The 16,154-nt window shown below is 41.7% G+C and overlaps 1 protein-coding gene across 1 annotated transcript in view; it reads right to left on the reverse strand.

Annotated features, from left to right (window-relative positions):
• Nucleotides 1–16,154, reverse strand: part of LOC124863472 (mucin-5AC-like) — an 88,824-nt gene that overhangs the window by 11,452 nt on the left and 61,218 nt on the right. Inside the window, exons 6-11 of the mRNA XM_047357855.1 lie at nucleotides 13,529–13,543; nucleotides 13,302–13,349; nucleotides 10,800–11,660; nucleotides 9,258–9,281; nucleotides 9,022–9,039; nucleotides 8,800–8,903 (exon numbers count right to left, since the gene is read on the reverse strand). Coding sequence (XP_047213811.1) covers nucleotides 8,800–8,903; nucleotides 9,022–9,039; nucleotides 9,258–9,281; nucleotides 10,800–11,660; nucleotides 13,302–13,349; nucleotides 13,529–13,543 — 1,070 coding nt within the window. The remainder of the gene's footprint in view (nucleotides 1–8,799; nucleotides 8,904–9,021; nucleotides 9,040–9,257; nucleotides 9,282–10,799; nucleotides 11,661–13,301; nucleotides 13,350–13,528; nucleotides 13,544–16,154) is intronic.

Raw genomic sequence — 16,154 nt, forward strand, 5'->3', positions numbered from 1 at the left:
TCTATTAGTTGCTCAGGATGGGAAGGATACTAATTGGCCTACTATTTACTGCTGAGAAGGCATGACTTTTATTGTTGAGGAGAGGAATTATTTTGGCAGATTTCCATGCCTGGAGAAAGATTCCTTGTGCCCAACTTAGATATAGTATGTGACACACTGGAACAGCTATCTTATTCGCTGCTAATCTACCATCCTCATCAATTCCTGAATTTAAAAAATACAAAACCATGTTTTGTTTTCCTTTGAATTTGTTTGATATAAATATTAATTTAATATAAATTGTTATCCCAACACATTTTGCGTACTCTTATGAGACATATGAGCCAAATAAGGTCAAACCAGTCTACAATAATTTATTTCTGCATGCCCATAGTAGGTTTCAGCTGTCTAAGTTTATTGCCAAAACTTGCTCTTTAATCAATCTGAATGGCACTAGATCATAGCACTCTTGAGACTTAGCATTTTAAACATGTTCCCAGATCACTACACAAATCTCTCTGTGTTCAGGTTGGAACCATACAGGTTTGAGAGGATTCAAAGGGGTAATATCAAATTAAACACACAAGTCACTTCCCTTCTACACACTGATCACACATTTATGAGTTGAGCTTTCAATAGTCCGATAAGGCAAACATTTTAAACCATTGGTCTAAGACTGTGGCTTGTTTGTCCAGAGGCCATCAAGCATAGATGATTGTTGAACCTCTAAGCCCCTTCTTCACTTTGAAACATAAAAGTGGGTTTTTAGTTAAGAAATCTACCAAGCACACATGCAACCTGCACCAGCCAATCTACAGATTTGGATGTGTTTCAATAAGATGGCAGTTTGCTAAACTGACACATTATAAAGCAAACTAGACACATACCCCGTGCAGGCAAAATTACCACGCAATCTCTCATAGCATGGCAGGCTGAAATGTGCACAATTAGTTTTCCGCCACAAAATTTGTGGGTGGCATCTGCTCACACCTAAGATAGGATTGTTCTCGTGAATGTTCTGGAAACATGGTTCTGAGAATGTCTCTCTATTATATGCAGCACAATGAACAGTAATTCAGACCATGCCAGCTCTCAGGTCAGGGCTTGGCAACTCTCAAGGCTGTCTCCTGGCACATTATCTAGAAGCACATTGAGCTGTCAGGCTATAAGGGAAGACATTCGGAACCTTTACCGCTCAATATAAAACTCAGAGTAATTTCCCTGTCTTGATGACCATTTTGCCACAGCATCTGCATAAACTATTTTTGCTTAAGAATATAAATAAATGTAGCCTTATTGCATTGCCAGGAGACACAAATGATTGGTTTATTTATTTATATTTAACAGGAATGTTTGATAATTTGGGATTAAAAGTGTTTTTTGTAAATTATTCCAGAAAGAAAAATGTAAGCACAAGTTTAAAATTATCTTAGACTTTTCTCTAATCCACATAGTCAGAATTATATGCAGTGAGGAAAAGTAAGTATTTGATCACACTGCGACTTTCCGAGTTCTCCCACTTAGAAATCATGGAGGGGTCTGAAATTTTCATCTTAGGTGCATGTCCACAGTGAGACATAATCTAAAAAAAAAAAAAATCCAGAATACAATGTATGACTTTTTAATAATTTGTGTTTTACTGCTGCAAATAAGTATTTGAACACCTGTGAAAATCAATGTTAATATTTGGTACAGTAGCCTTTGTTTGCAGTTACAGAGGTCAAACATTTCCTGTAGTCTTTCACCAGGTTTGCACAAACTGCAGCAGGGATTTTGGCCCATTTATCCACACAGATCTTCTCCAGATCAGCTAGGTTTCTTGGCTGTCGCTGAGAAACACAGAGTTTGAACTCCGTGACTGGATTGGCCACTCCAGAATCTTAATATGCTTCTTCTTTTCCCATGTGCAGAAAAACACCCCCAAAGCATGATGCTTTCACCACCATGCTTCACAGTAGGGATGGTGTTTTTGGGATGGTACACATCATTCTTCGTCCTCCAAACACAGCGAGTGGAATTAAGACCAAAAAGTTCTATTTTGGTCTCATCTGACAACAGAACTTTCTCCCATGACTCCTCTGGATCATCCAAATGGTCATGGGCAAACTTAAGACGGGCCTGGACGTGTGCGGATTTAAGCAGGGGAACCCTCCGTGACATGCATGATTTTAAACTATGACGTCTTAGTGTATTACCCACAGTAACCTTGGAAACAGTGGTGCCAGCTCCCTTCAGGTCATTGACCAGCTCCTCCCATGTAGTTCTGGGCTGATTCCTCACCTTTCTTAGGATCATTGATACGCCACGAGGTGAGACCTTGCATGGAGCCCCAGTCCGAGGGAGATTGACAGTTATGTTTAGCTTCTTCCATTTTCTAATAATTGCTCCAACAGTTGATCTTTTTTCATGAAGCTGCTTGGCAATTGCTCTGTAGCCCTTTCCAGCCTTGTGGAGGTTTACAATTTTGTCTCTGGTGTCTTTGGACAGCTCTTTGGTCTTAGCTGTGTTAGTAGTTAGTCTTACTGATGGGGTGGACAAGTGTCTTTATGCAGCTAACGACCTTTTTGCTGTTTGGCAGGTGTTCAAATACTTATTTGTAGCAGTAACACACAAATAAATGATTAAAAAATCACACTGTGATTTCTGGATTGCATAAAGTATATATATCAGAATCAGAAAAGCTTTATTGCCAAGTACGTTTTTGGACATACAAAGAATTTGTTTTGGCGTAGTCGGTGCAATACAATACAAATTAAACAGTATAAACATATCTACAATATAATATAAATATATGTGCACAGTTTTAAGTGAGTGAGAGTAAATGTAGAGCAGTATAAGATGCAAGAGCAATACAACAGTGCAGGTGATCATTGTGCAAGTAAAGCAGGAGTCCAAGCTGAGCGTTAATGTAACTCATAGAGTTACAGGTTACAGGTGTCCTGTCAGTATAAAGGGGGGGGAGAGTGTCAGGGTGGTTTCTGGGCTTTGTTAACCAGGCTGGTGGCAGATGGGAAAAAACTATATACAGTTATAATAAACTATATACAGTTCCTCACTGTATATAGACTCATATTTACACATACATACATTTGATTAAATGTTCATCAGAAAGTTAAACAGACAATTCTGGCTAATTAATTGACTACCCTTCTTGGTATAGTATGGTAGATGGAATGTGAATGGTTGTACTTGGTCTAATTGGTTTTGGTTCAGTCTTGGTCTCCTAATATGGTCCATACATTTTCATTAGAGATGAAGTAGGAGCCATTTCAGAAGCATGTTTTAAGCCATCTGTATTCATTCTATTATAGTTCTGTGGGATCATTATCGTTTTGGAACATTCAACAGTGTCCAAGTTTAAACCATCTGATCCAAGCTGAATAGCTACAATAAACATTGTGAATAGCTAAATCTGAATTCTTACCGAAAAAACCCCCCAAAAAACATTCATTTCAGACATCTATAATTCAAATGGATATTAGAGATATGTGGATCTCTTATTAAATTGTAGAATTGCTTGCCATAATCACTTGCTAGACTGGGTAGCTTCTTGAAAAGGCCTCGAGTGAGTCTCTGATTGCATGATATTGCTCAGGTAGTGTTTTTTTTCTGCTCTCAAAAGTGAACTAAATGTGAACCAAAGAAAATAAAAGGGTGAAATTATTCTGCTTTCCCATCCAAATTAAACAGAGTACCCTGGACTATGCCCAATATCAACTCTGAAAATATACAGACAACGCTGGAAAACCAGGTCTGTACCAGGAAACCAGTGATCTTAAATGAACTCTTTCTGATAATGACTATTCAAATTTCCAGCCAGAATTGTGACTGATATTTTTCCTGCGACTTGCTAATGTACATTGGACAAAGTATTAGTAGTCCTGTTGTACATTTCTCAGCAGTACGCTGCCTGGTGTTTTAGCCACAAGGCACATATATACTTTTAGAGGTTTTTTGCATGTCCCAGCAGAATATACAGACTTTATTTTGATCCAGCATTCCAACCCATACCTCTTAGGTTATGATTCAGTGAAGTGTGTATTGTAGATCTTGCCAGAACTTAAGACCCTTTTCATTATGTGTTTAATGCTCCAAGCAGGTGGTCAGAAAATGGAGTTGTCAGGCAGCCAAACAATTTACCTTTTCAGTAAATAAACTGACAGGGTAAAACAATCCTGTAGATGTTATCTTAAGGCTCAGGTAATCAGCCAGCTTTGTGAGGTGCTCAGTTAACGTATGAAAATATTATTGAGATCGACTTGCTCTGGAAAAAGGCTTTACACTCCTAGGTTTAAACTCTGAGTCTTCAGTATGCAAAATCCAGCAATATGTTGGACTAAAACAAAAGAATAAACAAGTATGCAGTTAGTTCCAGCAGCATGTACCTGATAGAGTAGTTTGCAAGGTTGAGATCTCTAAAAGTATGGATCTCTAGGGCTAATTACAACCCTGTATGTGTCTCTGACAGTACAGTTAGAGGAGGTAGAGCAAGACTAGAAGTAAAGCAGGGAGATTTACTTTGTTGTCCTGTAATTCTTTAATTTAATCCTCTACCAATTAAAATTTTTCTCCCTCTGATTAAAAAATACCTAATACATATTTAATTAAAAATGCACTTAAGTTGGTTCAAAATGTATGGGACAAAACTGCTCTTATCTTGGCCAAAATACTAAGTTACACAAGTAGCACATTAACTAGTTAACTGTTCCCCCTTATTTTACATTATCTTCAGTTGACCCAATAGGCCTGGAGGTAGTTAAACAGCAACCTTTACCTTCTGCACTTGGGTCAATCGTCCCACGCTCTTACAAACAGCCAACTCTTACTGACAGACAATCCAAGTGATGTAGCCTGAGAAAAGGCTCTAGAAGCACCTTTCTTTTTGAAAACTAGAAGCTTTCTAGTAACTTTAGAGTTTTAAAAGTTGTAATCATCTATTCATTAATTTGTTTTCAGTGTTGTTGTTTATTGAATAAATGACCGAAACAATGTCTTTATTTGCATTCCACAATAGCACTTTTGCTGAATGTTTGACACCTTGTCATTTTTGCTAAATTTAAATTTTTAATTAATACCAGGTAAAAAAACATTATTAGTTAATAATAACAATACCAAAGTTTTAGTTTTTTAAGTTAGAATCTGATGAGGATCATAGAAGTTAATCTGTTCTTCAAAAGTAATGTGAAAGAGCCATTTTAAAGAATTTGAATTAGAGAATCAACCTATAGTAGAACTATTTCATATTTTATTTAGTAATTTCTGAAACTACTCGTACTCGTCGTTTTCCGCTTATCCGGGACCGGGTGGTGGGGGCAGCCGACTCAGCAGAGACGCCCAGACGTCCCTCTCCCCAGACACCTCCTCCAGATCCTCCGGGGGGAGCCCGAGGCGTTCCCAGGCCAGCCAAGAGACATAGTCCCTCCAGCGTGTCCTGGGTCGTCCCCTGGGCCTCCTCCCGGTGGGACGTGCCTGGAACACCTCCCAAGGAAGGTGTCCAGGAGGCATCCGGTACAGATTCTTGAGCCATCTCAACTGGCTCCTCTCGATGTGGAGGAGCAGCGGCTCTACTCCGAACCCTCCCGGATGGCCGAGCTCCTCACCCTATCTCTAAGGGAGTGCCCGGCCACCCTACGGAGGAAGCTCATTTCAGCCGCTTGTATCCGGGATCTCATTCTTTCAGTCATGACCCAAAGTTCATGGCCATAGGTGAGGGTAGGAACGTAGACCGACCGGTAAATTGAGAGCTTCGCTTTTTGGCTCAGCTCTCTTTTCACCACAACGGACTGGCATAGCGCCCCCATTACTGCGGCAGCCACACCAATCCGTCTGTCGATCTCCCGCTCCATTCTTCCCTCACTCATGTACAAGACCCCAAGATATTTAAACACATCCACTTGAGGCAGGAACTCCCCTCCAACCTGAAGAGGACAAGCCACCCTTTTCCGGTCGAGAACCATGGCCTCTGACTTGGAGGAGCTGATCTTCATCCCAGCCGCTTCACACTTGGCTGCGAACCACCACAGCGCATGCTGTAGGCCTTGGCTAGAGGGGGCAGCAGAACCACGTCATCTGCAAAAAGAAGAGACGAAATCCTCTGGTCCCCAAACCAGACCCCCTCCGGCCCTTGGCTGCGCCTAGAAATCCTGTCCATAAATGTTATGAACAGGACCGGTGACAAAGGGCAACCTTGCCGGAGTCCAACATGCACCGGGAACAGGTCCGACTTAGTGCCGGCAATGCGGACCAAACTCCTTCTCCGCTCGTACAGAGACCGGATGGCCCCTAATAAAGGGCCCCCGACTCCATACTCCTGGAGCACCCCCCTCAGGGCATCACGAGGGACAGAGTCGAATGCTTCCTCCAGGTCCACAAAACACATGTAGGTTGGGCAAACTCCCATGAACCCTCTAGCTGGACCAGTGTTCCACGGCAGGGACGAAAACCACACTGCTCCTCCTGAAGCCGAGGTCCGACTATTGGCTGGACTCTCCTCTCCAATACCCTGGCGTAGGCCTTACCAGGGAGGCTGAGGAGTGTGATCCCCTTGTAGTTGGAACACACCCTCCGGTCACCCTTCTTATGAAGGGGGACCACCACCCCAGTCTGCCAGTCCAGAGGCACTGTCCCCGACCGCCATGCAATGTTGAAGAGGCGTGTCAACCATGACAGCCCTACAACATCCAGACACTTGAGGTACTCAGGGCACATCTCATCCACCCCCGAAGCCCTGCCACCGCGGAGCTTTTAACCACCTTGGTGACTTCAGCCTGGGTGATGAAAGAGTCCAACCCCGAGTCCCCAGCCTCTGTTTTCACCTCGGAATGCGTGATGGCAGGATTGAGGTGATCCTCGAAGTACTCCTTCCACCGCCCGATAATGTCCTCAGTCGAGGTTAGCAGCCTCCCACCCCCACTATAAACAGTGTTGGCGAAGCACTGCTTCCACCTCCTGAGGCGCCGGACGGTTTGCCAGAATAGCCTCGAGGCCAACCGGTAGTCCTTCTCCATGGCCTCACCAAACTCCTCCCAGGCCCGAGTTTTTGCCTATGCCACCGCCCAGGACGCAGCACGCTTGGCCTCACGATACCCGTCAGCCGCCTCAGGAGTCCCACAAGCCAACCACAGCTGATAGGACTCCTTCTTCAGCTTGACAGCATCACTTACTGCCGGTGTCCACCACCGGGTCCTGGGATTGCCACCGCGACAGGCACCGCAGACCTTACGGCCACAGCTACAGGCAGCAGCATTGACAATAGATGCGGAGAACATGGTCCACTCGGACTCTATGTCTCCAACAACCCCTGGAATCTGGTCAAAGCTCTCCGGAGGTGGGAGTTGAATACATCCCTGGCCAAGGGCTCTGCCAGACGTTCCCAGCAGACCCTCACTATTCACTTGGGCCTGCCAAGTCTGTCCGGCTTTCTCCTCCTCCAGCGGATCCAACTCACCACCAGGTGGTGATCAGTGGACAGCTCAGCCCCTCTCTTCACCCGAGTGTCCAAAACACGCGGCCGAAGGTCTGATGATACGACAACAAAGTCGATCATTGACCTCGTGCCTAGGGTGTCCTGGTGCCAAGTGCACTGATGGACACCCTTATGTTTGAACATGGTGTTCATTATGGACAATCCATGACTAGCACAGAAGTCCAGTAACAAAACACCCCTCTGATTCAGATCGGGGAGGCCATTCCTCCCGATCACGCCTCTCCAGGTGTCACTGTCGTTTCCCACGTGGGCGTTGAAGTCCCCCAGCAGAATAATAGAGTCCCCGGGAGGGGCACTATCCAGCACCCCTGACAGGGACGCCAAGAAGGCCGAGTACTCCACAATACCGCTTGGCCAGTAGGCCAAAACGACAGTCAGAGACCTGTCCCCAACCCGAAGGCGCAGGGAGGCGATCCTCTCATCCACCGGGGTAAACCCCAACATGAGATGGCTTAGCTGGGGGGCAACAAGCAAACCCGCCCCAGCCCGCCGCATCTGCCTGTGGGCCACTCCAGAGTAGAAGAGAGTTCAGCCCCCTTCAAGGAGATGGGTTCCAGAGCCCACGCTGTGCGTCGAGGTGAGCCCGACTATTTCTGCAACTATACAAAAAGAAAAAAAAATTAGACCTGAGATACTTATTAAGTAAAAATAAGGAATGGTACCATAGAATAGTCTGCAAGCCACTAGTACTGTGTAGGACAGTAGCAGATTCAGGCTTTGACCTCCGATGAAGTTTAAGATTTCTGCGTGCTGATTTTAGGAGCCCAGTATTAACCAAAGGACAGTTATCAGAAATGTGGGGAAAACAACGAAAATTGCTCATATTTGAATTTCTGTGGAGAGAGTTATTGCCAGTATTTGCGCCTTGTTAGCTGCACAAATATCCATCACTATGATGGTTACTCCAAATATAGTTACTGCTTGCCGATATCTGACCAACTTATGTAGTGGAGTATGGAGAGCCTCCATAGTGGAGGTGTTGTGAAACAAAAGAATTGAAATGAGATGTGCTTAGAAATTATATTGCATAGAATTGAAATTATTACTGATTTGTTTCCTTTTTGTCAATGCACATGAGCTGTGTAACCAGAGACAAAACACATAGTTCAAATCCCATTTGATGCCCAGGGGCTGTGTACTGTTCTATTTAAGTTTGTTATCAGTAGAGAAAATATTTATGAGAACAGTAAAAAAGGTACAATTTACTTAAAAAATGAAATAAATAAAATAGGTTAATCATAATAACACAACTGTGTTGCAAAAATTTTACCTTTTCTTGGTCAAATCAGCGAGTTACAGAGGTTATCAACTCATACATTACTGCTAAGGCTTACAGACTGCGTCTTGTGTCTCCTCCTATGTAGGAAATAGCTGATTCCCAGTACGATGTTAATGAAGACGGAAAGCACTAAGGAAATGATGGTTGTGTTGGTTTCCCCTGGTTTGAGAAAGATCAGAAAGTACTTATTATGAAGGATTTAAGATACAAATCAACTCAGATCTGCCCATTTAAATGTAGCAAAACAAAACAAAAAATTACAATAGTTAATGCTTACATGTTCCTGTTGCTGATTCTGTGGAGGCAAAATTTGGCAACATGAGCATAACTACAAACTATGTAGGAATTCACAGATCAACAATCGTTTGACTTTCCCTGGAAACAAAACATGCAATACCTTTCAAAATAAAGGTCACCAAAAAGGAGAAAAGAAAATCACTAGCAGTTTTAGTAACAATGATTAATTTTGTTTTTATTTTTTTTCCAAAAGACTTTATTAAAAGTAGAACTTACCCAGTTTCCCATGGATTAGAGAAGCTTTTAAAAGACAAACAGAAAACAATAAAAATGTTAGAGTTTTAAACATGCTTTATACATTTATGGAATTTATAGAGCGTGTATGAGATGTTTCACTGACGAGGACATGCAGGTTTAATCACAGGAAAAAGGAGCAAAGAGAAAATAATATTAATAATCTGATGAACTAGGGATTTGCACTATAATTATGTGGAATTTCACAACAAATATGGTGCAAGGCAAAACTCCACTATGTGTGATTAATATAAACAAATCTTATTTCATCAATAGAGAACCATATATTCATATATCTGCTCACAGTTTTCTAATAAACAAAACACGGTATTTGGAATGTGTTTTTTTTTCTATGCTCTAAATTTAATATTATAAATGCTTTTAATGCAACGCTGACATTTTGTCATTGTTGCTATAGTCACATTTTATTATAAAATGATGGAACCCATGTTCTGAAGTGACAAAAGCGATAACAAAGATGTGGCACATAGGCTGTCTTGTAGTTCTATAGTCACTTCGTGAAAGTGACCATATAAACTTTTTTTAGTGTTTAAACCGCTTCTATAAACTGAGGCTCATGATACTGTATATATGTTTATGAGCAGGAAGTAGCTCTATTTTGAAAACTGTGCAGTCAGGTTTTTAGACACTGCTGAGTTGGTAAGTCTTTGTAGGATAGCCATATGCCTTACTTAAAAATTAACTGTGCAAACTGAAGGGTCACAGCTCATTTATTAAAAGGAAAGCTTTTGCACATCTGAGAGCCTGTGTGTTTGGTTCCTCACGTGCATCACAATGCACCCAGCTGCTCCATGAGTCAAGATCTCAGAGAATCAGAGGAATCAGTTATCACCCATATAACAGCTCAGGTGTTTTTTTTTTTTGTTTGTTTGTTTGTTTTAATTTATAGTAATTTACAATTGTAATTAAAGTTGTGCTTCATTAAAGTCAAGATGTTATCAATGTTGGATTAATTGTAGCATACTTTGAAGCATGAGACCATAAACCAATCTAAAATAACCCTAAAACAATATTATCTTATTCCTAAATTGTAATAATAATATTAGTCAAATGCACAAAAAATATAATATAGACAATATTTACATAACAATCATTACATGACAATTTTTTTTGTTCTTACAGTTGCTTGAGAGGTTGTTGAGAATAGTTGTTCACGTGATGGTTACTGTGATATCAGATCTAAAATTGTAGATAACCCTTTAGGAATTTGACTGAATTGGTGATCAGGCATAACATTATGACCACGTACAGGTGAAGTGAATAATATTTATTATTGATTTGTCATGCTACTTTACATTGGGATGTTCTTTTAAAAAAGGTATCAGAATACACAGTGCATCTCAGCTTGCTGCATATGAGGCTGCATAGCCATAAAACCAGTCAGCAAGCATATGCTAGTCACAAAGTACTGTGTAATCGGTGAAAGCAACATTTCTGGCAGACTTTGCAAGCAGAATTTCACTTTTTTAAAATCCTCACTGAAACTAAAGTGCTTTATCTTACCCTTATCGCCAGTGCAAGCTGAACAAGTGATAACATCCGTTGTTTGCAGTTCTGTTGTTTGTCCTGGGTTACTTGGCAATGTTTTTATTACTGCAGCTGTTGACTGTGTTGAGGAGGATGATGCCAATGTAGCTGGTGAAAATGTTGTTAATGAATTGGGTGGAAATTTTGTCGATGTAGTTGTCGGAGATGATATCAGTGTAACTGGTGGAGATATTGTCGATGTAACCATTGGAGATATTGTCAATTTAGTTGTCGGAGATATTGTCGATTTTGTTGTCGGAGATGATGTCAGTGTAACTGGTGGAGATATTGTTGATGTAGCTGTCATAGATATTGTTGATTTAGTTGTCAGAGATATTGTTAATTTAGTTGTTGGAGATATTGTCGATGGAGTTGTCGGAGATGTTGTCAGTGTAACTAGTGGAGATGATGTAACTGGTGGAGATATTGTCGATGTGGCAGTTGAAGATATTATCGATGTGGCTGCTGAAGATATTGTTGATGTGGCTGTTGCAGATATTGTTGATGTGGCTGTTGGAGATATTGTCGATGTGGCAGCTGAAGATATTGTCGATGTAGCTGTTGGAGATATTGTCGATGTGGCTGCTGAAGATATTGTTGATGTGGCTGCTGAAGATATTGTTGATGTGGCTGCTGAAGATATTGTTGATGTGGCTGCTGAAGATATTGTTGATGTGGCTGCTGAAGATATTGTTGATGTGGCTGTTGGAGATATTGTCGATGTGGCTGCTGGAAATATTGCCGATGTGGCTGCTGGAGATATTGTCCATGTGGTTGTTGAAGATATTGTTGATGTAGCTGTTGGAGATGATTTTGTTGTTTCTGCAGTTGCTTGATCTAAAATCACAAACATTTCAGTAAGTTCTAAGATTTGTGAAGCCATTTAATGATTTATAAACTAACAGAAGAATTTTAAGGGCCATTCTCTGATATACAGGGAGCCAGGTTAAGGACTCTAGAACTAGGGTGATTTGCTCTATTTTCTTAGCTTTAGTGAGGACGCAGGCTGCAGCGTTCTATACAGGTACAATTAACCACATGAAAGCCAGGTTTGGAAAGATCATGTTTGTTGAATGAATTGATTCAGTATTTCCAATTTTTCCTTTTCATCAAGATGCCTCAACTCCAGTCCCAAAAGGTCAAGCCAACACCGCCACTACTGAAGAATCTAGTTGATGCCTCTGCTCCTGCCCCAAGACTTCTGACAACAGTCCAGGCCTCGTCTCAGGCCTCTATGATGGCCCAGGCCAGATTCTCTTTGCCTCAAAGCACCAGAGCCTGCTCCTTGTTCCCCACACTCTAAAGCTTAGCTTGTATGGCTCCATGGCTTCCCACTCTCTCATGAACTGTACTTATCCAGAGTGTTTCGTCTTGCTGGCCGCAGCCTTCTCTTTTTTCAGCAGACTGAGCAGCAGGTCCTCCATTGTTGCAGTGTTTGTCTCACTACAAATCAGATCATGTTACTTTTTCAAACTGTGGGGCGGCCTTGCTATTGACAATACCGCCCACAATGAGATGGTAAACAACTGTAATGGAAACGAAACAAACTGTGTAGAGGTACTAATGGAAAAATGGCATTTGGCTAGGCCATTCCAACACATCTTAACGTTTTCCCTTAAACCACTTGAGTGTTGCAGTATGATACGGGTCATTGTCCTGCTGGAAGCTGAACCTCCATCTCAAATCACAGGCCGACTGACAAGGGTTTTGCTGAAGAACATCCCTATATTTAGCTCCATCCATCTTTCCCTCAACTCCGACCAGTTTTCCAGTCCCTGCTGCTAAAAAAACATCCCCACAGCATGATGCTGCCACCACCATGTTTGACTGTGGGGATGGTGTTCTCGGGGTGATGGGATGTGCTGGGTTTGCCCCAGACATAGTGTTTTCCATGGTGGTTGAAAAATTTTATTTTAGTCTCATCTTACCAAAGCACCTTCCTGCATACATTTGGTGAGTCATCCACATGCCTTTTGGCAAACTCAAAATGGCTCTTCTTATTTTTTAAACTAAGCAATGCTATTTTTTTTCTGGCCACTCTTCCATAAAGCCAAGTTCTATGGAGTGTATGGCTTATTGAGATCCTATGGACAGATACTCCAGTCTCTGCTGTAGAACTCTGCATCTCTGGACGGCCCTCTCTTGGCAGGTTTGTTGTGGTACCATGTGTTTCAATTTAAAGATGATGGATTCGATGATGCTCCAGGGGACCATCAACAAAATTGTTTGGAGAGCTCCTTGGTCTTCATGGTTTGATGCCACTTGCTTAGTGGGGTTGCAGAAAAGGATGTGTCATAACAAATTTTAAAATACCTTTTTTTTAAGTGGGGAGCTAAAGTTAATAAAGTATTTATGGTTCTCTGAATGAAGAGGTTGTAAGCTGAAATTGTGCTTTCTTTTTACTTATGCAATTGTAAACAATTTGTTGTCAAGTACAGAAAGTCAAACACTGAAATAAATTGAAAAGCTAAAACTTACCAGGATTCAAAGCGTTCCATATCCTTTCTATGGTTTTGATTACAGTACCTAGTGTATACATATGCATTACAGCAGGTTCACTCAATGACAAAAGCTACACAATGAAAATATTTTTAAAATTGTCAAAGAACAGAAGACAATACAGGTGCTCAAATGTTCATACTAATGGAAGCTATAAAAGCTTGAATATGCACTGCAGTTCACAGATACCACAATCGTATACTCACCAAAGTTTGTACACTCTGAAAGGACAGAAAGACAGAAATACACACATTAGTGATTTGTATTGTGATTAAAAAGTATATATTTAAATTGAAAGTGTTCATTTTTTAATAAAAATTGCAGTGTTCTATGCACTGTTTGTGATCGTCACATTATCAGAACATGCAACATGCGTTTGTTCCTTAATCAGATAATCAGTCAAATTTACAGCATTGTTTTGTAAACACTCTTAGCAAAAAAATATGTTGGGGGAGGCTATTTACTGCAGCAATTTTCTGGCAAAAACAGAATTTGTGTTTCTGCATAAGCGTTTGATCAAAACTGTTGATGAATTAGTTAAAATAATCCTAATAATCCTAATTTTTTGGGTTTCGAACTGTATCTCTAGAAGTATCTATTGCCTTGAAATTAATCTCCTGCTTAGGACCAAGCGGGTCTATTTGTCATTCTTATTATATGAACAGACTTTTATGTATTTATAGCCAAAACTTCACAGTACCACCTTTCACTACTGTTAAAGTTGCAAGTCTGTTGGCGATGCCTCTACCATGTTTTATTTTTTATTTTTATTGTGTCCTGTCCGGCAGAGTAGCACTCAGAATTGTTATCTGAGTGCCAAGAAGAAGCCCAACAAATTTACCTTTACAAGTGGAGCATTACAGCTAACACTTTAAAGTTGTGCTGCTGCCTAAACTTTGTTAGAAACTGCTTTGGGATTATTTCAATTGTTACGGACACGGAGACAGAAACGAAAAGGAAAGAACTAAGAAGCACGAAAGCCTCTACCCGCTTTTAACATCTAGATGTAAAACCTTCTGCCCATTTCGTTTTGTATACTCAAGTGCACCGTGTGACTCAGTGGTAGACTAGGCACACCATATACGGAGGCCATAGTTCTTGATGCAGTTGTCCCAGGTTTGATTCCCTACCCCAGGCCATTTACTGCATGTTTTCCTTTCTTTCTCCACCATTGTTCCTTTCAAATTAATGATGATGATAAACCGCTACTACTACAAAAGCTCAGTAGGACTGGATGGAAAACATTTGAGAAAAACATTTTCATGTCCAGGTGGAAATTTGTAATTGGATTTAGGTCCAGAAATCTAAACCATTCCACTATAACTCAGGCTATAACCTGTAGACCTGGCACCTCTTCCTCTTTCCTTTTTTGCTCAGCAGCAACCTAGAAACAAGATGACCATGATTACTTTACTATGATGTCTTTTTGCTGATACCAAGACACACACAACACACTCTCATACACTTATACACACACATGCTCACACACCCACCCCACTGGATCTCCCTCACCGTGACTACAGCGGTTGGGGCTTTGGCAGGTGCTGCCTCCGTTGGATGTGCGGTGTCACAAGCACCTTCCCCACCTCCTCAAGAAAGATGTGCCTCTTGTGCAGATTTGACACATTCCAGTCAGGAAAGATCTCAGTCCAGATGACAAATTCATTGTAGGCTGATACATCTATCATGTTATAAAAGATGACCAAAGGCCAGCGCACAGTTATTCGTTTGGTGCTGTAGGACCCTGTTACTGTGTCCAAGTTGGTGGCATTGTAATCAAGGATCCTGCTTGGTTGCTGGTCCTCTCTTGTGTTGATTTCAGCGTTTCTGTGCAGAGTACTCATGAGCACATTTTTTCCCTTTTTGGGGTAGTAAGACACCAGGTGTCGGTGAAGGCAAACATGGAAGATAGAGTGGCCCTGTTCTTGATTACCAGCCGCTCAGCTGCGATTTCAGCCCTGTTCTTTTGGACAGTTCCGACCATTGTGAGCTTTCTCTTTAGAAGCTCCTAACCCAAATTGCAGTCTGTGAAAAAATTGTCAAAGGTTTAGTTGTGCCCTCTGAGACACTGTGCCATGTCGAGCACGACCCTTGTGCCCTGATTTTTCTCTTGGGCTCCTTCAACCGTCTTTCCAGTGTTAACCTGCATGTTCAGTGTATAGCTGGTGTTTGCTTTACATGCTGCCCAGATGTTTATCCCATATTAGCTGGTTTGGAAGGCATGTATTGCCTAAATGGGCAGCGACTTCTGAATGCCGCCAGCATTCTATCTACAGTGATCGCACGGCCTGGGAGTAGTGGAAACTGCTCTACCCACCGGTCCCACACTGTCCTAATAGCTGCCAGCTTGTCTCTCTTCCATCAACCAGCCCTTCTCCACAAAAACACATCTCTCTTCTAGATTAGTCATTTCCAGAATGATTTTCTGTACTGAATCTGGTATGACCAGCTCAAAAGCTGACTTGATGTCAGTCACACGACACACTGCCATCCTAGTGGGCCCCGGCACTGTCTTCATTATGTTTTCTGCAGACAGTTTTGCCTGATGCAAATTTGGGGAAGAAACAACTGTATTTCACTATTTTTTTACATGAATGTGTCAGATCCTGGTCATTTTTTGCCTGCTACTAACCCTCTTCCACCAGTAGGGGCGTTAAGAGCTGAGGAGCTGGTCGTCAGGTGTTTCGCATGATTGTCATCAGCTAGAGGACTATAAGAAGGAGGCGAGCCAGTGCTTCGACGCCTGAGTGTTTTGCCTCTTCGTGGTATTTTACCTGGCCAAATCATGGTTTTGGTTATTGCTTGTCTGAGAAGATTCTTATTCTTGTTCCT

The sequence above is a fragment of the Girardinichthys multiradiatus genome, chromosome X (genome assembly GCF_021462225.1).
Source record: "Girardinichthys multiradiatus isolate DD_20200921_A chromosome X, DD_fGirMul_XY1, whole genome shotgun sequence".
NCBI classification, from domain to species: Eukaryota; Metazoa; Chordata; class Actinopteri; order Cyprinodontiformes; family Goodeidae; genus Girardinichthys; species Girardinichthys multiradiatus.